Source organism: Phoca vitulina, unplaced genomic scaffold (genome assembly GCF_004348235.1).
Source record: "Phoca vitulina isolate PV1807 unplaced genomic scaffold, GSC_HSeal_1.0 scaffold18, whole genome shotgun sequence".
Classification (NCBI taxonomy): Eukaryota; Metazoa; Chordata; class Mammalia; order Carnivora; family Phocidae; genus Phoca; species Phoca vitulina.
This window is the reverse complement of record NW_022589721.1, coordinates 35,199,650-35,223,855: the sequence shown is the minus strand read 5'-3', so window position 1 is coordinate 35,223,855 and position 24,206 is coordinate 35,199,650. Positions and strand designations below refer to the sequence as shown.

General features: G+C 52.5%; 1 protein-coding gene across 8 annotated transcripts in view; it reads left to right on the top strand.

Annotated features, from left to right (window-relative positions):
• The window catches only part of ARHGAP39 (Rho GTPase activating protein 39), an 89,815-nt gene that overhangs the window by 38,986 nt on the left and 26,623 nt on the right, over nt 1–24,206 (top strand). For all 8 annotated transcript variants that reach the window (XM_032415575.1, XM_032415573.1, XM_032415576.1 and 5 more), the window contains exon 3: nt 15,878–16,312. In XM_032415575.1, coding sequence (XP_032271466.1) covers nt 15,878–16,312 — 435 coding nt within the window. The remainder of the gene's footprint in view (nt 1–15,877; nt 16,313–24,206) is intronic.

Below are 24,206 nucleotides of genomic sequence, written 5' to 3'. Positions count from 1 at the left end.
CCCATGCTCTTCCACGCTCCTCCCACAGCCGTCCTCTCTCTGCCTTTTGCAACATCGACACTCTTTAAGGCAATAGTGGCCCTTTTTTTAATTATTTTTTTATTTTTTAATGATTTTATTTATTTGACAGAGAGAGACACAGCGAGAGAGGGAACACAAGCAGGGGGAGCGGCAGAGGGAGAAGCAGGCTTCCTGTGGAGCAGGGAGCCCGATGCGGGGCTCGATCCCAGGACCCTGGGATCATGACCTGAGCCGAAGGCAGACACTCCACCCACTGAGCCACCCAGGCGCCCCAACAGTGACCCTTTTTTAAATGGAGAACTTGGTTTGGATTTGAGGGTTTCTTAGCAGAATGCTGCACAGTGTGTCTTACCCTTCTCAGAGTCTCCCCTCTGCAGGTGCACGTCCACCTACCTGCTCTTCACTGGTTTGGGTGTTCTGCTTGTTTCTGACACAGTCCGGTCTTTCCTGGGAGCACCGGCTTCCCAACTACAGCATCCCTTCCGCACCCACCAGTCGGCACACAGCACCCGCGGGAACTAGAGCCCCCTTCTCCCGGCTCATGCTTGCATCTGTTCCTTCTCAGTGCATACTCATAAATTCCTTTCTGCTTTACATGGTTTGTGGTTAATTCCTGCTCCTAATTACTGTGGTGCTGGCATTGTCCCAGATTGGGCCGGTGAGGGGTTCCTTCCCCCGTGTGCCCGTGACTCTTGGATGCCCCTTCCCTCTGGTTCCAGGCGTATCTTGTGCTGCAGCCCCGCTTGGAGGCAGCTGTTTCTCTAAGCAGCCCTGGTCCCCACCTCCTCCGCCCCCGGGGAAGACAGGCATTGGAGGGCCTGTCCGGGGGCTCGGCATGCTCGAGACTCTGGCGTTGTTTGACTCTTGGCCCTGTAGGCAGGCCAGAAAAGGTGTGCACGAGTGTGCATGTGACCACGCGCCTGTACCCAGTACACATGCTGAGTTCACACCAGTGTCCCCAGCTCCAGCCCATTCCCAGCAGGCCTGCACTTCCTTCTCCTGTTCCACAGCCTTACCCTCTTTTGATCAGGGAGACCCTGCTCCCAAGAGCATTGGCACATTTACTCGTTTGCTCATCTGATAACATACCCAAAAATTGTTTCAGAGTTGCTTCATCCATTCCGTTACAAAAATGTATATATAATGCTAAAAAACGTTCAGGATTTCCTTGGACCCCAGCTGCCACGTGCACTCTGCTCAAGAGCAGGAGTATGGAGTCTAGTCCCGCTCTCACTTGGCGTGGCTCCTTCTCCCCTTTGTTGGGGTCATGCTGGTCATTGAAATACAGTAGGGTCATCTGTTCCATTCATTCTCCCTTTCCTTACTCACTTCATTTGTTTTTAAACATGTCGACAATTAACATGCTTCCAAAAGACACAGTTGCATCAGGTACATTCAGACCTCTGTGCCCCCACACACCTCTTGCAGGTAGTTTTTCTGGCCTCCCTCCTGTGTTTGTTTGTGAGGGCCCCCTCAGAGACCACCCTCCTTGACAGCATGGATGCCATAGTATTCGGCCAGTCTCGTGTTGGACGTGTTGGTAGTTTCCAGTATTGTACAGTTACGAGGGACGCTACAGCAGAAAGCCTGTGCTTTGTGATTTTGTGTTGTTGGAGGTGTGTCTTCAGGTGAATTCAGGCGAGGGGCCACAGGGTCGTAGGGCTGGCTGCCACATGCCCTCCACGGAGCCCGTGTGCTGTGCCCAGCTGCCCACAGCCTCCCTTGGACAGCGCTTGGGGTGGGGGACACGGCTCTCAGTACAGCTTGGGTTTTATGTCTGATGCCAGGATTCATGGGACATCTCTTTTTCCCATTTTTTTATAGTACTTTTGTTTGGTTTTTTGCTCAAATTTGTATATGAAGCATATGAGCCTCTTATCTGTAATTTATATTGCAAATATTTAATATTTTCACTAAATGTGTCCCAAAAAACAAAATATTTTTTACTTTACACTTTATTGATCTTTTCTTTTAGTGCATCTGGATTTTTAGTTGCCATCAGAAAATCTTCCCATGCATTGTGGTTGTGGGGAGAGACAGTTTCCTCGCTGTGCTGGTTCGGTTTGGCTCTTGTGCGCAGAGGAGCTCATTCTTACGTACAGTGTGGATCTGCCTTTTTCGCTCTCCAGATGCCATCCAGTTGTCTAGCACCTTTACCCTACTCTGCAGCGTCTGTCCTGGCTTCCTAAGTCGCTGGGTCTGCTTCTGCCCTTCAGTTGGCCCCGCTGACCTCTACACGTTCTGCATGTCCTGGCCTGGCCACATTCTGACTTAACTGAGGCCGCGTGGGTCTGCTGCTTTCCGGCCTGCTCTCCTCACAGCTGACTTCCTGCGGTTTGCGTACCTCCCGGGGCTCGGGCAGCACCTGGCAGAACACATGGCAGCCAGCTCTGCCTCCCACAGCGCCCATGCCACCGGGGCCCAGGTTGTCTTCTTACACACAGGGCCCTGGAGGCCCATGGCAGCTGTCGGGCTGATCTCTGGCAGGGTAGATGCCAGGCCCTCTCTGCCCCAACACCGTGTGCCCCCGCCCCGTGTGCCCCGCCCCGTAGGCCCCCACCCCGTAGGCCCCGGCCCCGTGTGCCCCCGGCCCCGTGTGCACTGGCCCCGTGAGCCCCGGCCCTGTGTGCCCCCGCCCCCTGAGCCCCCGCCCCGTGGGCCCCGTCCCCGTGGGCCCCCGCCCCGTGTGCCCCACCCCGTGTGCCCCCGCCCCGTGTGCCCCCGCCCCGTGAGCCCCACCCCGTGTGCCCCCGCCCCGTGTGCCCCCGCCCCGTGTGCCTGCTCCCCCAGAGTTTTCATGTTGGCTGGTGGCTGGCGTGCGGCTTCAGCGTCTGTACTGATACCCAGGGAGCCTGGGGGTCTGTGTGTTCTTGTCTCCTCACTTTTCTTCCTCTGGGAATAATCTCTCATCGTTTTTTCTGTGAATCATTTGTCTTTTTTTTGTTTAAGATGTTATTTATTTATTAGGGAGAGCGAGCGAGCATGAGCAGGGGCAGCGGCAGAGGGAGAGGGAGAAGCAGGCCCCCGCTGAGCCGAAGGCAGACGCTTCACCGACTCAGCCGCCCAGGTGCCCTGTTTGGTTGGTTTTTGATGAACAAACATTTTAAATTCCAACATAGTCTGTCTCACTGCTTTTCTCTGCTTTCATGTCTTTTCTGTCTGATTTAATAAACCCTTTCCTGACTGAGGTCCTGAAGCTCTTCTAGGTGTTTTAAGGTTTGAATCGGTGGCTATCTAACTGGACGGTTTTCTGTAGAGACAGTTGACCTGGGTTGTGAATGCCACCTTGCCCCCAAGGGGGAGATCTGTCAGGGGCTTTCTTTTTTTCCGTCCATGCGTCTGTGTGCACACCGGCGCATACCGCCTGCCTTGGCTTCCTGGCAGGCCTTCATGCGCCCCCTCCCGCCCTTTCCAGAATGCCGTGGCTCTTCTGTATAAATGACAGTTAGTCTGTCCCCTACCCAGAAGACATGTCCTGTTGGGATGCTGACTGGCAGTGTATCAAGACCACAGGCTAATTTGGGGGAAGTGCCGCCTGTGGTGTGTGCAGCTCCTGGCGGCGGCCCATCCTTCACCTGTGAAGACCGAGTGCTCTGCTAGACGTGTTCCCAGGACCGTGTTCTTGCTGTCGTCCTTCTTCCATGTCTCTTGTCCCTGTTTTCCCCCGTCCCTTCCCAAGGCCCTACTGCTCCCAATGTCCTCGGTGCTCAGAGTGCTGGTCCTGCCAGGTGTGGCAAGTGGTGTCATGGTTGAGTCTCATCCGTCCAGTCGCTTCTCTGTTCCCTTCGGGGGTGTGACCGCGCACCGAGGCGTGAGAGGCGTCGGGCTCTGCTGTTGCTCTGAGGGAAAGACTGGCTGCCGTGGTGATGCTGAGCACCCCAGGCTCACACACCAGTCTCCCCACGGGGCTGTGTCCACCCGGCGCTTCACCTTCTGGTGGCTCCGGCACGGTGAGAGAGGAGCTGCTGGGGCCGATGCCGTGGGCAGGCTCGGGAGCGCACACGGTCAGGTGTCCTGGCGCTCTGGGTCTCGACGAGGCAGTTTACCCGGTATCCCTTGGACCAAGGCCTAGAGGGGAAGACCATGTGAGGGGGGCATGCGCACCTCTCCCTGTGCCCGCGGTACGCAGGCGGCCGAGCCGACTCAGGCTGCACCTGCCGGCCCGGAAGTATGATCGGACATCATGGTGGGTCCAGTGGAGTCTGCCCAGCACCCGGGACGCTGCCAGCAGAGCAGATGAGGCCCGTGGGTTGTGGAGCCTGTGCTGTTCGCTCCGGGGTGCTTGGGTAGGTGTGAGGTTTCCTGAGGCAGAAATGCCTGCTGTGTGCACAGCGGCACCTGGATGTAGGCAGGCCGGCGTGCTTGCCGCCTTCACCTTCCCAGGTGGTGCTCGTGGCCCCACCTGGGTTCCACACATGCACCCCATCCCTCCCTGAGGGATGACCGAGCCCCGGCCCCAGTTCAAGAGCTGGGGCACAGCGTTGGTCAGGGCCCCTGGTCGGGGAGAGCAAAGGGGTTTGCCCTTCAGGCAGGGTTTACAGGCAGGGGACGGCTCAGCACCCTGTGGCCCTCGGGGCAGTGAGAGGACAGGAGGGCACAGCAGGCCCAGCCGTTTCTTTCTGGGGGGCTCTGGGGTCTCTGCAGCCCGTCCCATGGTTTTGCTCTTAGGCTGCTGCCTGCATTGATGAATTCATTTAGCAGTGAGAGTGGGTTTGGTTCCTGCTGGGGTCTGGGACTTGGAGTCTCCGTGGCCACACTGGCTATCTGTAGGAAGCAGGAGGGTGACTAGACAGCTGCACAGAAGGAAATACAGCGGCCAATCAGATGATGGGGTGATGGGAGCTTAGGACAGGACAGGTGAGGTCTCTACTAGATGCCAACAATGCAGAAGGGTGGAAGAGGCGTGAGGTCCCTGCCGCTGCAGCTTCGCAGCAGGAAGGCCGCACAGGGCAGGGGCAGTCCCTGAGGTGGGCAGGTGTGCACTGTGGTGGGCGCTGATGCTGGGAGGGCCAGAGGCCTGGAGGGGCCCCGGGGACCCAGGCGTGCAGGGAGCCGGTGGGGACGACCAGGGGCTGGGCACTGGCGGAGCCCTGGTACCTGCTCAGGCCATGGCCTGCTCGCATCAGAGGCCGGGGTCGTTCCTGCCTGTGTGCTTCTCCAGGTGGCACCAGCTCTGGAGGACGCGCTCTGTCCTCGACACCAGCCACCCTGCAGGACGTCTCTGCTCCTCCACACCCCACCCCGTCTCCCCTCTGCCTTCCCTGGGGAGCATCCCACTTTGCAGCCCCTACGCTGACCTGCTGGGCTCCCCGGAAGTGGCAATCCTTTTTCTAAATGAGATATAATTCACGTAAAATTTACCCTTAAACAGTGTGCAGTCAGTGTTCTTAGTATATTCACAAGGTTGTGCAACTACCAGCACTGTCTGCATCTGGAGCACTGTCCCCCCGCCCAGAAAGGAACCCTGTTTCATCAGCAGCTGCCCCCACCCCCTGTCCCAGCCTGGCAACCACTAAGCTACCATCTCTCTCTGGATTTTTCTGTTCCTGACACTTGACATAAATGAAATCACACAACAGGTGGTCTTTTATGATTGGCTTCCTTTCCTCAGGTCATGTTTTCAAGGTTCATCGACGCTGTAGCACGTTTCGGGGCTTATTCCATTGTATACACGTACCACATGCATGTTGTTTATCCGTTCGTCGGGTGACAGACGTTTGGGCTGTTTCCACTCTTTGTCTGTTGTGATTCATGCTTCTGTGAACATTGTGCACAGGTTTCTGTGTAGACATGTCTCTGTTTCTCTTGGGTCAGAGAAACGCTGGGAATTTCTGAAGAGCTGACAGACTCTTTCCTAGAGTGGATTCCCACCAGCAGAGTATAAAGGTTGCAGTTTCTCCACATCCTCTCCAATACTTGCTATGTTTTGTTTTTTTTTTAAGATTTTATTTATTTATTTGACCGAGAGAGACAGCAAGAGAGGGAACACAAGCAGGGGGAGTGGGAGAGGGAGAAGCAGGCTTCCCGTGGAGCAGGGAGCCCGATGCGGGGCTCGATCCCAGGACCCTGGGATCATGACCTGAGCCAAAGGCAGACACTTAACAGCTGAGCCACCCAGGCACCCCACTTGCTGTGGTTTTAAAAAATTATCATAGCCATCCTAGTTAGTGTGGAGTGGAGTCTCATCATGGTTTGATTTGCATTTCCCTGATGACTGATGATATTGAGCACCTTTTTATCTGCATGTTGGCTCTTTGTTTATCTTCTTTGGAGAAATGCCTATTCAGATTTTTTGCCCATTTTTTAATTGGGTATTTATCTTGTAAGAGTTCTTTATATATTCTAGATACAAGTTCTTGATCAGATCCATGATTTGCAAATGTATTCTCCCATTCTGTGGTTGTCTTTTCACTTTCTTGATGGTATCGTTTGTAGCACAAAAGTTTTTAATTTCTTTTTAAGATTTTAGGTTACTTATTTGAGAGAGAGAGCGCACTGAGGCAGAGTGGGGGAGAAGCTGACTCCCCACTGACCAGGGAACCTGACGTGGGGCTCGATCCCAGGACCTTGAGATCATGACCTGAGCCGAAGGCAGACGCTTAACCAACTGAGCCACCCAGATGTCCCAAAAGTTTCTAATTTTTATCAAGTCCAGTTTATCTGTTTTTCTTTTGTTGCTCATGTTTTTAGTGTCAGGTCTAAGAATCCATGGCTAAATCCAGGGTCATGAAGATATACCCCTATGTTTTCTTCTCAGTTTTACAGCTTTAGCTCTTACATTTAGGCCTTTGATCCATACTGAGTTAACTCTTGTATGTGGTGTGAGGTAAGGGTCGTGCTTCCTTCTTTCGCATGTGGACATGCAGTTGTCCCAGCCCCGTTTGCTGGAAAGACTCCCCTCTCCCCAGTGAATGGGTCTGGTACCCTTGTTATAAGAATCTGGAGGGCAGAGATGTGCCTGGTCACTCTTGTGTCCCTTTCACCTGGTAAATTGCCTGGCACATATTTGACACTCATTAAGTTCTTTCAGGAAATATTTCTTTGAACACATCATTGTCTGCAGGTGAACCTCTCCAAGAACTGGGGAAGGCTGGAAGGGCCCTCCATGTTGACTTTGGTTCAGGCCACACCCAGCACACCGAGAGGGCCTCGGGCCAGCCTGCCGCCCTCAGGTGTCTGCACAGTCACCTTAGTCCGGATCTCATGCTCTTCTGCGTCTGCCACCAAGCAGCTCCTTTTCACTAATTCACCTCAAATACTGTTGCCAGTCTGTCACCTGCAGCGTTCCAGCCCCTCCTGGCAGCAAAACCCCACAGGGGCAGTTGGAACGGTTTCTCATCACATGCCTGGTGGCAGAGCGTCCTTGCACTGTGCAGCCCCTCTGTCCGAGTGCTGGGCATAGACAGCACTAACCCCAGGGATGAGGTGCATTTTCTCCAGTCCACACCAAGTGCCCTCTCCCCAACCTGCCTGGAGAGGGTCTGGATGGGGGAGATGACCACAGGCCCAGCCCAGCTCTGCTGTGTCTCCTCCTTGCTCTGTGCAGGGACCCACGTCCTCTGTGCATTCTCTGCCCCTTGGTTCCCCAAGGGTCTTGGTTCAATGCTGCACCCCAGGGGTGACCAGAACATTCTTCTGAAAAAGCGGGGATTCTACCCACGCACACACAGGAGTGCGCCAAAAAGGGAACAGATGCTATTCTCTGTTTAGAAAGAATTAGAGCTATTAAATTCGCTTGAAAGTGCTTCTTTAGGGCTTAGAATGTTCAGTTCAGTGCTTTCTCAGCTTCTATGCCAGAACAGTCCTTCCTTTGGGAGTGTCTGGACTTTTGTTCTGGTCAAATCCAGCACAGCTGTGTGAGGAGGTGGGATGCGGAGAAGACACTCGGCCTCGCAGATGCCCCACTGTGGGGCAGCTTCCTGTGGGCGCAAGGATGCCACACTTTATCTGCGCAGAGAGCGCCAGCCCTGAGCACACGGCCGACCTTCCATTCCCGCCTCCAGCAGCGTCCCACCCACCTGGGGGTCTGTGCCCTGTCCCCTCTGGGCCTGCTCCTCTCCTGGCTTCTCAGGTCCCCCTTCCCTCTTGTCTTGCTGTGTCAGCCCCCGGGGAACACCCACTTGACCTTGGGGCAGACTCCTGCCTGGACTTCCAGAAGTCTCCATCCTTGTTCCCTGTAGATCAGCTTGAGTGAGATCATATCAGCCCTGCCCAGAGCGGCCCTGTCCAGAGCCGTTCTTGGGCCTTCTCTCTTCACTTGAGCAAGACCCACAGCTGCCCTGGCCTCCAGGCCTCTGCCTCCAGGCACCTTTTTCGGGGTCCTCCTCTCTGTCCTTCACTTCCTTCTCTGCCTCGGGCAGAGAGAGCCTGTGGTCGTCCAGCCTGTCTTCGAAGCTTCCACAGGTCCCTTTCCTATTCTGTGGCCCATGTGCATCAGTGATTGCCTGAGTATGGGGTGCCGTCCGCTGGCATCCCAGTATTTGCCAGGTGGGAGAGAAGAGGTCCCCATGTAAGGGGCTCTGTGGGTGGAGGTGCGAGCGGCTGGCTGGCCTGTGAGGAGAGCCTGGCCAGATCAGGAAGCTGAGAGTGGGAGCTGTGAGTTTGCTGAGAGTGCATGCCGTTCCTGGGACGACTCAGGCTGGCACGGGTTTCACGGGTAGAATGACCCAATTCACAGGTTTAGAACTTGCTCTGTCCTCAGGGAGGGGACTGGCCAGCTGGCAGCCAGCCGGGTGATCCAAGTAGGTGAAGGCAGTGGGGGCAGAGGTGAGGGGCTCCATGCTAGATCAAGACATACCTCACGGCAGGGAAGAGGGTCGCCCTGTGCATTTGCATCTGGGTGGGGAGCAGGGCTAGTGTGGTTCCACTTGGTGCCGTGGGGCAGTTGGAAAGCAGATTTCCATGTGAGCAGCGAGGCGATGGTTGTGGAGGATGGTCCTGGGAGGGGCAGCCCTGGAGATGAAGAGGGGACTCCCACCCCACCTTCTGCAGGCGCTGGCCTTGCACGGTGGCTCGTGATCAGAAGCTACGTGGGACCTAAGAGGCCCCAGGGATGGCTGCACCCCGGACACACTGCTGACAGGCCTGCTTCCTGTCCTCACACTTCTGCCCTGTTCCCTCATGCTGTCTTGTCCCCAGGACACCCTGTTCTTCCTTCCACAGGATGACTGGCACGTGGTGGGTGGTGGAGCCACGAAGTCCCCGTGGCCTCCCCCAGGAGCAGCCCAGTTTGACTGCAGGTGGAGGGAGGTGGGAAGGGTGCGGCTTGCAGAGGGAGTGTACTCCGTCGCCACATGATGTGCAGCTTCTCCCTGGGCCGGGTGCGCAGGATGTCATGGTCGGGGGCTGAGGCTCCCGACAGCCACAGAAGCAGTGATCCCCTGAAGGGGCTTTGGGTTCTGCAGGCCTGTGGCAGGGGCACTGGCCAGCCTCCTGCGGTGTGAAAGGGTGGGAGTGTGGCAGAGGGAGTGGGATTGGGTGAGGGGCGAATCGTATGCTCATGGAGGGTTGCAAGGGGAAGCTGCACATAAGGGGGAGCTCCACCCTCAGGGTTCTCTGTGAGGACGTTTATGGGACATCCGTGAAGAGACAAGGGGCTGAGGTGAGGCCTGGAAGCATTCTGAGCATTTTGCCATGTCCCATGGACAGTATGGTGAGGGCCGGGGTGGACCCTGTAGAGCTTCGCACCATGGCGCCCACCCTCCCCGTTGTTGGGTTTCTTCCAGTAACACTTAGCAGTCCTATTGCAATACCAGAGAGGGACCTCAAGCGAGTTGGACCTAGAGGATAAACACATAAGGAAACAGGGCATCAGGAGTGAGACCCGGCAGAGAGAGGCCCCTAAAAAATGCCAACATTGGAATTATCTATGTTTAAAGAACCATGAGACGGGGCGCCTGGCTGGCTCCATCGGTGGAGCGTGAGACTTCTGATCTCGGGGTTGTGAGTTCAAGCCTTACGTTGGGTGTAGAGATTACTTAAAAAAAAATCTTGGGGCGCCTGGGTGGCTCAGTTGGTTAAGCATTTGCCTTTGGCTCAGGTCATGGTCCCAGGGTCCTGGGATCGAGCCCCACATCAGGCTCCCTGCTCAGTGGGAAGCCTCCTTCTCCCTCTGCCTGCCACTCCCCCTGCTTATGCTCTCTCTGTCTCTGACAAATAAATAAAATCTTAAAAAAAAAAAAGTATGAATTGTGGGGCGCCTGGGTGGCTCAGTCATTAAGCATCTGCCTTCGGCTCAGGTCATGATCCCAGGGTCCTGGGATAAAGCCCCGCATCAGGCTCCCTGCTCGGCGGGAAGCCTGCTTCTCCCTCTCCCACTCCCCCTGCTTGTGTTCACTCTCTCACTGTGTCTCTCTCTGTTAAATAAATAAAATCTTAAATAAATAAATAAATAATGAAATGTTTAAAAAAATAAAGTAAAATCTTAAAAAAAAAAAAAAACTGTGAGAAGCTTGCACATGTGAACAGAGAATAGGAGACCCTGAAGAATGACAGTGGGAATCTGGGAAAGAACCAACAGGTTCAACACAGCTGAAGAGAGAATTAACAAAATGGAAAGAGAAACTGAAAAAGTGATCTGGTGTGTGGCAGGCAAGACGGAACGGGTACACACATGCCCCATGACGTGTGTGACGGTCCTTGTGTAGCATTCCAGGAGGAGGCAGGGGGCTTGGGAGGGTGTTGAAAAGATGGAAATGGAAAGTTTTCCAGAATTGTTTAAAGATGTCCACCCTCAGATCCAGGAGTTCCCCAGATCCTTCATTTCAGTAATGAAAAGTGAACCCACACCTGGGTGTATGTCCTAGAGAATCTGCAGAACACAGAAAAGGAGAATTATTTGTTCTGTTTATTGGCCAAATTATTTATATTTTCTACATAGACAATTATATTACACACAAAAGATTAGAGGTCTTTTCCTTGTATATTCACAGGTGAATCTATAGTAAGTTGTTAGAGTCAATAAGAAAATTTAGCAAGATTACTTATAAAAATAATATACTGGGGCACCTGGGGGGCTCAGTCGGTTAAGCGTCTGCCTTTGGCTCAGGCCATGATCTCAGGGTCCTGGGCCGCTTCAGGCTCCCTGCTCAGCGGGGAGTCCGCTTCTCCCTCTGCCTCTGCTGCTCCCCCTGCTTGTGTTCCCTCTCTCTCTCTCTCTCTTTTCTCTTCAATAAGTAATCTTTTTTTAAAAATCTTAAAAAGTAATATACAAAATAAACTGTGTTTCTGTCCACCAGCAACAATCAAAAAATTATTTATAGGGCGCCTGGGTGGCTCAGTCATTAAGCGTCTGCCTTCGGCTCAGGTCATGATCCCAGGGTCCTGGGATCGAGTCCCACATCGGGCTCCCTGCTCGGCAAGAAGCCTGCTTCTCCCTCTCCCATTCCCCCTGCTTGTGTTCCTGCTCTCGCTATCTCTCTCTCTGTCAAATAAATAAATAAAATCTTTAAAAAAAAAAAAAAAATTATTTATAAAGTTAACAATGCAAAAAGTGAACCCTACCGGGCAGGCCGGGGTGAGGAGTCAGCAACATTGCTGTGCGCAGCTCAGGGGAGAGCAAGCCGGGGTCTTCTGGACAGTTGGTGTGCAACCTGGGATGCAGCATTCCCACCTCTGCAGGCTTCTGCATTCCCTGCCAGGGCTCATGGATAAGGATGTGCACAGCGGGGCTGTGAGAGATAGTTCCAGATGGCAAACAACCCACATGTCCATCAGCAGCAGAACTCATCAAGAACGTGTGACCGGGAGCCTGGATGGCTCCATCGCTGGAGCATGAAACTCTTGATCTTGGGGTCATGAGTTTGAGCCCCATGTTGGGTGTAGAGATTACATACATACACACACAAACTAAAGATAAACCCAAACAAAACACCACGTAAAGGATTCACCCAGGCAGTGCGGTGGGCCGGGAGCTCGAGTGGGCGGCAGCCGGGCACACAGCATCAGTGAGTGTCAGTTGCAAGTGAAAGAAACAAAATGCACAAAAAAATTAGTTTTATTGGGGGAATATATGATTAAAAAATAGACACACCTAAATTAATTGCTTTAGGGTTATCTTCAAAGATGGTAGAACTATAAAGGCAAGGAGGCAGTCTAAAGCTCGCGACGGTGTCTTCAGGGTGAACAGAGGTGTGTTGTGGGTGTGTGTCCGACACTGCCTTGTTTTATTTCTTGGGGAGCGATGGCTACACCAGTGTTAAATCATAACTGCTCATTAAGCTTATTCCTGTATTCTATACATTTCTCTGTATACGTTATAGGTCATGATTTTATTTTTAAAAAGAATAAACATACCATTTACAATAGTGTGTGTGTATGAAGCCTGGGAGTAAATCTGACAGAAGACGTACACAGCCTTCAAAGAAGACCTAGCTGAGTGGGTACACCATGGTTTGGGAGGAGCACGTGTCTGATCCTCCTGGGTGGGCCAGCAGAGTTTGTAGGAAAGAGCGAGGGCCGGGAATAGTCAAGACGGGCCTGAGGAGGAAGCCGAGCGGGGACTTTGGAAATGCACATTGCTCGCAGCTGTTGTGGTGAGGACAACGGAGTGCTGGTCAGGTTCAGACTGACCCACAGAGCTGGCGGCACGCTCAGACACGGGGCTGTCGTGGAGAGGAGGGTGCTGTGCGCCGACCGTCCTCAGGGCCAGTTGTCTGCGTGGGGAAAGTGAAATGTCACACAGCAAAAGGCCAGATACAGAAACGACTTCAATAGGAGGCAAAGCTATAAAACTCTGACAGTCGATTTCAGAGAGAAGAGTTTTGACCTAGAAGTAGGGAAGATTTCTTAAACAAGGTAAAGGAGGAGAAATCAGGGAAGAAAAGATGTATGAATTCAACTACATTAAAATCAGGACTTTCCACCAAAAGAGCAAAAGGCACCATGGAGTGAGAACACGTTGTAAAAACTTGGAAAACAGAGAAAGTGGGAAGGAGAAAAGGTTTTGTCCTCCTGCCACCACAGTGGCCGCTGCTGATGAACACACGGAGAGGGAATGGCGGGTCATCAGTGGGAGAGTCTGGTGAGACGTCAGCTGGATGCATAAAGCGTCTCCCCACGAGGCCTGTCCTCACCACAAGGAGAGGGGGCAGAGTGGGGGTGCTGCGTGGCCATGGCCACACGCTCCTGCCAGGCTCGAGCACAGCTTCCTGACCAAATCCCCGCGTGTGTGCTGTGGGGCAGTAACGTGGGGAATCCGGAAGGCCGCCGCCTTACTGTTCCGTAAGTCTGAAATTGTTTCTGTTCTGGACGGACTGTGCATGTTGGTATTTGGAGGCCCGTGTCCCCCGTGTTGTGCATGTTGGTGGTATTTGGAGGCGAGGCCTTTGGGGGGGCTAGGTCTTGAAGGTGGCAGCCCCATGATGGGCTTCGTGCCCTGAGAGGGCACGCTGCCCCTCTCTGCTGTGTGAGGGCACAGTGAGGAGCTTCATCTGCAGTCGGAAGGGTTCTCACCAGAACCCGGCTGCCGGCACCTTGAACTCCTGCATCCAGGAGTTCAGACTGCAAACAAGGAATGTCTGTCGTTTGTAAACTGCCCGGTCTGCTGTGTTTTGTTAGAGCAGCTTCAATGGCCTGAGACAGTTTGAAAACAAAATGTTAAAAATTTGAAGGTGAAAGGGAGTGATCTGTAGTATCCAGTGGCCCAGTTCCATTAAAGACTGGAAAGTGCAGTTACAGAGGCCCCCGCTGGTCTCCCTCGGAGAGGTGGGGTGTGTGGTCTGTGGGCCAGGCAGGTGGGGAGGGCAGTGGTGGAGGGGAAGGGGGTTGCCCTGTGCTGGGTCCTGGGGGGGTGTGGGATGGGACTCACCCTGCGGTCTGCTGGCTTCCTCCTTCCCTGGAGTAGCAGCCTAAGGTAGAGCCCCTCTTGCTCTGGGTGCCGCTCTGCTCGTGGTCCTAGGACACCTGGCTTCCTCCCAACCCCCTGACCCCGACCCCCCACCACCACCTGACACCCGCAGGACGGCTCTGCCAGCATTCAGGTGGCTGCTCTTTATCCTTGTGTCAAACAGGACGGCCCACCCTGTGGCCTCACCACCTTCCCTGCCTGCTCCTGGCTCCTCTTGGCTTCTCAGGCGAAGTTGGGTCGGGAGGGATGTCTGCTCACTCCTCCCCACCCTTTCTCTCACAAACCCTGCTGCTCAAGACTTTGCCTGCACTGTCTGGCTCTTCTCAGGGTCTGTGGAGCCCCACGGGCTGGTCATGCATCTGGTCCTGCGGTGCTCCCTTCTCTCTGTGTCCCCCCATCCCCTGCGCTCTCTGCCCCCACAGTGGCACCCCATCCTGCAGAGCAGCCTTCCCCGCAGACTGGCTCCACTTTGTGTCCTCTACCTGGCCTCACTGTGCTGTGCTGGGTGCCCATGCCCAGGCGCTGGCTGAGACAGGGACCCAGGACGCACCTGGTCCTCCCCACGGGCTTCTGGAAGCATCTGCTGATCCCAAAGGAGGCCCCAGAGCCTCTGAGCTGCTGGGAGCGGACAGTGAGTGGGCTGGTCCTTCTCCTTCCAGCAAGGGGCATCTGGCCTTGAGTGGGTCTGGTCTCAGAGGGCAGGGCTGTGGTGCTGAGGAGCGTGCCCATTGCGAGGTTCCGGAACAGCAGAAGGACCTACAGACACAGCCGTCTGTGGCATTTAAAGGGTTGTTATTTGTGTGGAAACTTGGAAGCAGAATAAAAATATGCCAGATGTCAGCCAGACACACTGATATCGACATACCGACATTAAAATTGCCTTGTTCTAAATAGCTTTAGTTTTCATTAAAAAACTTAGTGGGATGGGGGTGCCTGGGTGACTTGGTTGGGCGTTGGGTCGTGGTCTCAGGGTTGTGAGATTGAGCCCCACGTTGGGGTCCACGCTCAGCAGGGAGCCTGCTTGGGAGTCTCCCTCTCCTTCTGTCCCTCCCGTCCGCTCATGCTCTTTCTGTGTCTCTCTCTAAAATAAATGAATAGGGCGCCTGGGTGGCTCAGTCGTTAAGCGTCTGCCCTCGGCTCAGGTCATGATCCCAGGGTCCTGGGATCGAGCCCCGCATCGGGCTCCCTGCTCGGCAGGAAGCCTGCTTCTCCCTCTCCCACTCCCCCTGCTCGTGTTCCCTCTCTCGCTGTGTCTCTGTCAAATAAATAAAATCTTTAAAAAAAAAAAAATTAATTAATTAATTAATTAAATGAATAAAATCTTAAAAAAAAAAAAACTTAGTGTGATGGAAGCTGTGTCCTTGAGGTGGGGACACTCTGGGAGCCCCAGGGAGGAAATGGCTCCAGAGCACCAAGTCACATCCCAGCTGAGCTGGAAGCCCCTTCTCAAGGGGCCCAGTGTAAAGATGGTGGCATCCATTCCTGCTGCAGATGGACAGGCAGTGGTGGCCCATGGTGGCCAGGCCGACTGAGTAGCCGGGGCATTCTGCAGGACGCAGCCAGGCTGTGTCCAGGTCCCTCTGAGGACAGGGAGCTAGGGCCTGTGGAGCCCAGTGGGAGGTGCTTGGCCCAAGTCTCCCTAGAGAGCTCCTGGGCAGTAATGAGCATGTAGAAGATCAGGGATGGGACTTCAGTTTGGCTTGGTTTTATTGTATAAGTGACAGGATTTCTTGCTTTTGGGGCTGGCAGATGTGGGAAAGGGTCTGCTGTTGTAGGCGGGTCTACAAACCCCACTCTCCGCAAGCAGGTGGCCTGCACAGCAGCTGGGGGACAAAGGGCACACCACTTGATGGGCAGGACCCATTCCCTGGGGTGGGCAGTGGGCCCGCGGTTGGAGTCAGCTGCGTCTCCAGCCCCGCCAGCGTCCTCGTTCTGGGCCAGGCTGCAGGAGCCCCGTGTTCCCGGAGGCCAGCACCCGGCCCTGCTAACTCTCCTCTTGCTCTTTCTCAGGCTGGAGTGGGTGGAGATCATCGAGCCGCGCACCCGCGAGCGCATGTATGCCAACCTGGTCACGGGCGAGTGCGTGTGGGACCCTCCTGCCGGCGTCCGCATCAAGCGCACCAGCGAGAACCAGTGGTGGGAGCTGTTTGACCCCAACACATCCCGCTTCTATTACTACAATGCCAGCACCCAGCGCACCGTGTGGCACCGGCCGCAGGACTGCGACATCATCCCCCTGGCCAAGCTGCAGACCCTGAAGCAGAACACTGAGTCACCCCGCGCCTCGGCGGAGAACAGCCCTGGGAGGGGCAGCGGCGTCAGCCGCGAGGGCAGCACCAGCTCCTCCCTGGAGCCCGAGCCGGATGCCGGCGAGAAGGCGCAGGAGCCTTCGGGGAGGACTAGCCGGCAGGCCACTTTTGGGGCTCTGAAGGACGAGAGCGGCAGGTGAGGCGGGCGGGCGGGCCCGGGTGTGCTGGGTGAGGCCCGAACCTCATACCAGCGGTTGCCTCCCACCCTTGCCCACAGATGCTCTCGTTGCCATTTGGCAGGAGCCTCTGTTGGTGACGAGGAGGGCCCGGTCTGTCCTTATGGAGGTTTTCTGGCTTATGACCGTGAAATCGTTTGGTTCTGTCCACTGTGGGAAGCGTGAATGTGGCATTAGGACCAACCAGAGGCACACCCCCAAGGTGCCCTGTACCCCAGTGCCCACACCCCAGTGCCCACACCTGGCAGGCACGGCTGCAGGGCCCAGCGCTCGGGGAGCTGAGTCCAGCAGGAATGGCTGGTCAGGAAGGTGCTGGGACGGTATGCCCTGGGGACAGGCGGTGACAAGGAGCCGGGGAGGATGGAGGGACACGATAATTGGCCTCGGAGGCCAGGCAGGGGCAGGGTGGTAGGGATGGGGTGAGTGGGGCCAGGGGTGAGGCGGGCTGGATTTCACTCAGGGATGGTGGAAACCACAAAGTGATCAAACCTGCTTTATGCTGAGGGTCCATTTTGCTCCTGTGAAAGGGACGTCCGAGGGGCCCGGGATGGAAACGGGTGGCTGGCAGCCATCGGTAGGAGCTGGAAATGCTGTTCTACGTGGCGCAGTTGGGTGGGCGTGCTGGCAGATTTGGGGTGCTGTGGGGGGCTGGGCAGCTGGCTGGGGCGCTCCTAAATGGGGCGGGGAAGATGAGGCATGGACAGGGGTCAGATCAGGGTGCATGCTGGTGCTGGGGAGGCAGAAATTTCCTTCTCTCCTCCCAGGATTCTTCCAGCTGGGTTCGGAATTAAATCGTCATAAGTCAGATTAACAGGAGGGAAAAAGCAGTTTTGTTTCATGCACAGAGGTCCATTAATGAAATCGAGACCCCAAGAAATGGCCAAGGCAGGTAGTTTTTATATTTTTTAGACAAAGACACAGTAAATTTGTGAGGAATTGACAGGATAAAGAAAACAGACATTTGGGAGCTTTACTTAGGGAGGAATTCCAAGCAGTCTGGGCTGAGGTAACGTTAACAAGGCCTGTTTCTCCGGCTCTCTCAGCAAGGAAGCTCCTACCGCTGGTGAGAATGGTCCCTTTTTACTTCTTCCTACAGGGACGGTGTTTCCCCATGGAAGGGTTACTTCAGCTTTCAGGGGACAGAGCGGAGTCTGATGACCTTGCACCAGTGCATTCCCAAGTGGCTTCCATGCAAAATAATCAGTTTGCCATGGTGGCACATTTTGGGGTGGCCTGCCCTGGGCCCCTACATTGGACACACACCAGAGGTCAGAGGCCAAAGAGGTGGTGGCTGGGCAGGCCTGAGGAGACTCGGGGACTTTTGGGCGTCGCCCCCAGAAAGTGGCACTGCCCCTGGTGAGGTTGGGGAGCCCCAGGGGTGAGCACCCAGGAGAAAGCAAATGGGTGTGTGGGCTCTGCCTCTGGCTTCCTGCTGCCGAGAGGCCCTCCCGGCACTCCCTCTGTCCATCAGCTTCGACAGCCTCTGGGCTCATCACATAGTCTCCGTTTTATTGGATTGTGATGATTTTGAATTCTTTATCCTATTGGTTGCTGACTCATCTCTGTAATTAGGTGGAGAGACTGGATTCTGTTTCGGGTTCTGTTTGCAGATGTGTCTGTCACGCCCACTCTCGGGCTACCCTTCTCTGCCCTGTGCCATGCTGCCCGGGGGTGGGAGTGTCCTCCTCGGTTGCCTTGGATATTTTCTGGGGTGGTAGGGGTTACTGCATCAGTTTGGGGTCAGGGTTTCCACAAGAAGCCCTGTTTGGATTTGGATTAGAATTGTACTGAGTTTATGGATCAGTTTGGAGGAAATGGGTGTCTTTGTTATATTGTCTTCTCCCACGTAAAGATGGTGTCTGTTAACCCTTCTCTCCATGAAGGACTTGCTTATTTTTTAAGGTTTATTTCCAGGTGCTTTATCTACTTTATATCTCTTTTTAAAGTCCTGTCTTCTTCTTTTTTTTTTTTTTTTAAGATTTTATTTATTTATTTGACAGATAGAGACACAGCGAGAGAGGGAACACAGGCAGGGGGAGTGGGAGAGGGAGAAGCAGGCTTCTCGCGGAGCAGGGGGCCCGATGCGGGGCTCGATCCCAGGACCCTGGGATCATGACCTGAGCCGAAGGCAGACGCTTAACGACTGAGCCACCCAGGCGCCCCTAAAGTCCTGTCTTCTGATCATTCCTGTTCTTATGTGTCAGTCTTGTTTCTCCCACGTTTGCTGGGCTCTTGCTGATCTAGCCCCAGCTCCTGGCCTTGTCCAGGTGCTCAGGCTGCAGGCCTGCTGTCCTTGTAATGCTGTGACACTGTCAGGCTTTTTACTGTGAATGGAGGTACCATTTTATCAAGTAATTGCTGAGTCTATTGAGATCAGTGTTGTAGGTTGAACTGTGTCCCCCCCAAAGATATGTTGAAGTCCTAACCCCCAGGAGCTCAGGATGGGAACTTCTTAGGAAATAGGGCTCTTGCAGATGTGATCAGTGAGGTTTCGATGAGGTCACCCTGCAGTGGGGTGGGCCTAAACCAGGTAGGACTGGTGTCCTGGTAAGAACAGAGACACAAGAAGGCCCGTGACAGGGGCGCCTGGGTGGCTCAGTTGTTAAGCGTCTGCCTTCGGCTCAGGTCATGATCCCGGGGTCCTGGGATCGAGCCCCCCATCGGGTTCCCTGCTCGGCAGGAGGCCTGCTTCTCCCTCTCCCACTCCCCCTGCTTGTGTTCCCTCTCTCGCTGTGTCTCTGTCAAATAAATAAAATCTTAAAAAAAAAACACACCTAAAAAGAAGGCCCATGACAACGGAGGCGGAGACAGAGCAATGCGTCCACAAGCCCAGGGACGTCCAGGATCGCGGCTCCACCAGCCGCTGGAGAAAGGCCTGGCACGGAGTCCCCCAAAGCCTCCAGAAGGAGCCAGCCCCGCCCACAGCTGGAGCTTGGGCTTCCGGGCTCCAGAGCAGGGAGAACATGAGTCTCTGTTGTTTGAAGCCCCCGGTTTGTGGCACTTTATGACAGCAGCCCTGGGACATTCCTGCAATTGGCATTTGATTCTGTGTTTCTTGCATTCCTGAAATACTTGCTCTATATAATTTTCAAAATAGATTCAGATTGCTAACATTTTTTAAAAAGATTTTATTTATTTATTTATTTGCGAGAGAGCACGCATGAGTGTGAGGGAGGGGCAGAGAGGGGGGGAGGGTGCCCGCGCGCGCACGTTGGGGAGGGGCAGAGGGAGAGGGAGAAGCAGACTCCCCACTGTGCAGAGAGCCCTATGCAGGGCTCGATCTCAGGACCCTGAGATCATGACCTGAGCCAAAACCAAGAGTTGGACGCTTAACTGACTGAGCCACTCAGGCTCCCCAAATATTTTCTGATTTTTTTTTTTTTAATTTATTTATTTGACAGAGAGAGACATAGCGAGAGAGGGAACACAAGCGGGGGCGTGGGGGGAGAGGGAAAAGCAGGCTTCCCACCAAGCAGGGAGCCCGATGTGGGGCTCGATCCCAGAACCCTGGGACCATGACCTGAGCCGAAGGCAGACGCTTAACGACTGAGCCACCCAGGCGCCCCATATTTTCTGATTTTAATTATGGTTTCTTCTTTGATTTATTTGTAACTTAGAAATGTCTTTAATTTCCAAAACTATAGGTTATTTTTCATTCCTGTTCTTCGTTGCCAACTTAATTTCATTTTGGTCAGAAAGCATGGGGGGGGTTGGTTTTTGTTGTTATTGTTTAAATCCTGAATTTTTTAAATGATTTTATGACTATTAAAAAAATAATTTCTTTTCCCTGTTTGTTAGGTCTGAAGTTCTCTGTGTGTTTGTTAGATCAAATCTGTTGTATCAGTCAAGTTTCTTACTGATTTTTTGTCTGCTTGATGTATCACTTCTGAAGAGGTAGAGTCTACTCCTGTATTGGTGGAATGTGTGTGTTTCTCCTTTTAATCTGTCCGTCACTGCTTCCTCTGGGTTGAAATTGTGGGTTGGTTGCATGTGAATTTAGAGCTGTTATGTTTTCCTTGAGAATTACTGCTTTTGTCATCGTGTAGTCATCCTGTTTATCCCCGCATTTTTGTCTTGAAGTCGGCTTGTTTGATATTCATGTAGTAATGCTATTTCTCTTTGGTTGGTATTGGCCTCTTAACGTCTTTCCCCAAACTACAGTCCTTTCCTTATACTTTGAGTGCGTTTCTTTCTCTCTCTTTTTAAAGATTTTATTTATTTATTTGTGAGCGAGAGAGAGCCAGTGCTCGCACAAGCAGGAGGAGTGGCAGGCAGAGGGAGAAGCAGGCTCCTGAGCAAGGAGCCCGATGCAGGACTCGATCCCAGCACCCTGAGATCATGACCTGAGCCTAAGGCAGCCGCCTAACTGACTGAGCCACCCAGGCGTCCTGAGTGTGTTTCTTATAAATAATGTATAGCTGTTGGGTTTACTTGTCACCAATTCTGAACACCTGTCTTTGGTTTGGCAGGATGATTGCCATTCTGTTTCCGTAGACCACTGACACAGCAAAGGGTTTAGTTTATCATCTTTGTGTCCTTTGAGGTACATGCTCTTCACTGCCGCCCTCTCCTTTGGTTGTCTCCACGCCGCTCCCCCCCGTGCACCTGGCATGTGTCTTGCAGTTCACATGTGCTCTCATGATGCATGGGCCCTAGGCTGGGTGCCTTCTTTGGGGGTTGCTGCTCTTCCAACTGTGGGATGGCCCTACAGCTCCAAGCTGGGCGCTGCACCTGCACCAGCAGGGGTGGTCCTGGGGTCTGTGCTGCGTGGCTTCCGGAGGGTCCCAGCACTGGGCTTTGGGGTGGGGGGTCTCACTGGCGCATTCGTTTTCTTTTTTTTTTTTAAGATTTTATTTTATTTATTTGAGAGTGTGAGAGAGAGAGAGCACAAGAGGGGAGAGGGTCAAAGGGAGGAGCAGACACCCTGCCGAGCAGGGAGCCTGATGCGGGACTCGATCCCGGGACTCCAGGATCATGACCTGAGCCGAAGGCAGTCGCCCAACCAACTGAGCTACCCAGGCGCCCTGGCTCATTCATTTTCATTTCTTCTTTGCCACTGATTCTTATTCTCTCTTCATGAGCTTATTTGCCATTTGAGTTTTCTCTTATATTTGTTGCTTATATTTTTTTACTCATTTTTGCACTGGAGTTGCTGGTTTACTTTCTGTGTTAGTTTGCAGGAGTTCCTTATATGTTCCTAATATCAATTCCTCATTGCTCTTAGTAGATGTTATGAGTATCCTGTCCTCTGTCACCTGACTGCTGACTGGTCCCTTTGTCCTTGATTTTGATGCAACCACGTTTATCAGTCTTTTGTCCTCATGGTTTATGCTTTTAATGTTTTCTTTAAAAAGTTCTTCCTTGGCCGAAATCCAGAGATATTCCCTTACGTGTCTTGCATTCACCTTACAGTTTTATTTTGACATTGAGGCCTGAATCTGTCTGGAGCTACTTTCTCGGGGGGCTAGGAAGGATTCGCTTTTCATCTCCTAAACTGCCAGCCTCTGCCCTGGGCCACACTGGTGCCTGCGTATCTGCTAGCATTAGCACCCCGACCCCTGGGACCCCGCTTCTCCTCTTGGTCTTCAAGACTGTCTTCACTGGTTGTGTGCCTTCCTTCCATCATGGAAATGCTACAGAAGACCCAAGCGGCATTTTCATTGGATCCATTGACTTGCATTTTGAGGCGTGCTCACCCTGTGTCAGGTAGCTTGTCCCCTGTGAGTGCAGGGCCACTCGAGAGGTCTGCAGTCATAGTTCCCAGCCGTCTATGTTCCTTGTTGCTGAGTGAGTATAAGTCACACATACCCACAAACGTTTTAAGTACAACCACTGAAGAAAAGTCCCACAGAACTATAACACATACAACTTTCTGACCAGAAGAGGGAAAATAAAACCAAACCTACTTAATCTAGTAAAAGGCAAAAGCAAAGAGAAAGGCAGTCCAATATTTCTCCATAATAATAGCAGCCAAACATGAGCTGACACAAATTAGGAACTATTCACTCAGCAACAGGAAACATAAACAACTTGAAATACGCCCTTTGTCATCAAAAAAAGGACATAATCCCCTTCATGCACCCAGCATGGACTGGGTGCTTCAGTGGGGTGGCAGCAGTCTGGAGGGGAGGTGACAGCCTTAGGCACTGGTGGCTGGAGTTGGATATAGAGAGGGAAGTGTCAGGGCCCCTGAGGACCCAAGGGACTGTGATAGCATAGAATTCAAAAGGAGTGCCTCCAGGAGGTGAAGGTGGCAGTGTGGTGGTGGAAAAACTCTGTTGGTTTTGGCCTTGAAGAAAAAACTGTGTACCAGCCTGGCCTGGGCACACGTGACAAAGCCACTGTGAGCAGAGGGGACGTACGGGGATGTGGCTGCAACTCTAGCCAACAGCCAGGTACTCCCAGATCTGCAGGACCTCTGTCATCTTTGGTGGCCAGCCAGGGGGAGGAGGGATGCACCGACTGATGCAGATGTATGTATAGCTGTCATACAGATGTGATTGCGTAATACCTCGTTTTTCATGTTTCTAGCTGTTTGTTCTGTAGCATGATTATGTGTTAGAGAACACTGACCACCAGCCAGTGTTAACATTAGCCATTCATTTATTCAACTTTTAAAATAACATTTTTATTAGAGAAGCAATGCACATTAGTTGTACTTTGTAGTACATATAGTTACATAGAAGAAAAATTTTAAAACCCACTAAATGCTCTCTCTCAGTTTTCTGGCATTTACTTTTGCAGTTTTGAAAATACTACAGCAGGGGCGCCTGGGTGGCTCAGTAGGTCGAGCATCTGCCTTCAGCTCAGGTCATCATCCCAGGGTCCTGGGATCGAGTCCCGCATCGGGCTCCCTGCTCAGCGGGGAGTCTGCTTCTCCCTCTACCCCTCCCCCTGCTCAAGCTCTCCCCCCTTCCCTCTCTCTCTCAAATAAATAAATAAAATAAAATAAAAATACAACAACAGTATTTCCAGAAGCATTCTGTTTCTCGGTATGAACAATGCTGTGTGAATATGAGCTCCCATTGCTAGACACGTGATTTGTTTCCAGTGTAATTGCTAAGTATCGAATGGTAAAAATTATCTCTCCCATTATAATTTCTGAACTTTTTCTTAGTTATTCTTACGTCTTTATTTTTTTGGGTTAAGTTTCCAAACACTCTAAGTTCTAAAAACACTCCTTCCTATTGGAAATGTTAGAATTACATTAAGTGTATTAACCAATTTTGAAGTTATATCTTCACAATTATTGAGTTCTCCTGTCCAGGGAACCTTGTATGTATTCAGATTCCTCTATATCCCTTAGTAAAAATTTATAGTTTTATTCATACTGATCTAACATACTCCTTTTTAACTTATGCCTGAACTTTTATGATATTTCCGTGGTTGTTGTTGCTGTGACGAAGTGAACTTCGTTTCTGCTAATACACAGAAGAGTTGTTGGTCTGTCACGCAGGTGGTACAACATTACAAGTTTCCCTTTAGTAGTAGTTGTTCCGTTGATTCCTTTACTTTTTCTAGGTTCACAACTAATGACAGTTTTATCTCTTTCAAATATTTAAATCTCTTACCTTTTTTTTTTTCATTGTCTTATTGCATTGACTAATATTTCCAAAAGTATGACATACTGGTGGTGAGAGTATGTGTTCTCATTCTGACTTTAATGAGTATGCTTTCAGCCTTTTACTACTAAATATTATGAAGGCCTTGAGTTTAATATAGGTATTCTTGATCAAGTTAAGTAAATTTTCTTTTATTTGGATTACTGAGAGTTTTTAAATCATAAATAGACATTAATGGGATGTCTGAGTGGCTCAGTCATTAAGCGTCTGCCTTCGGCTCAGGTCATGATCC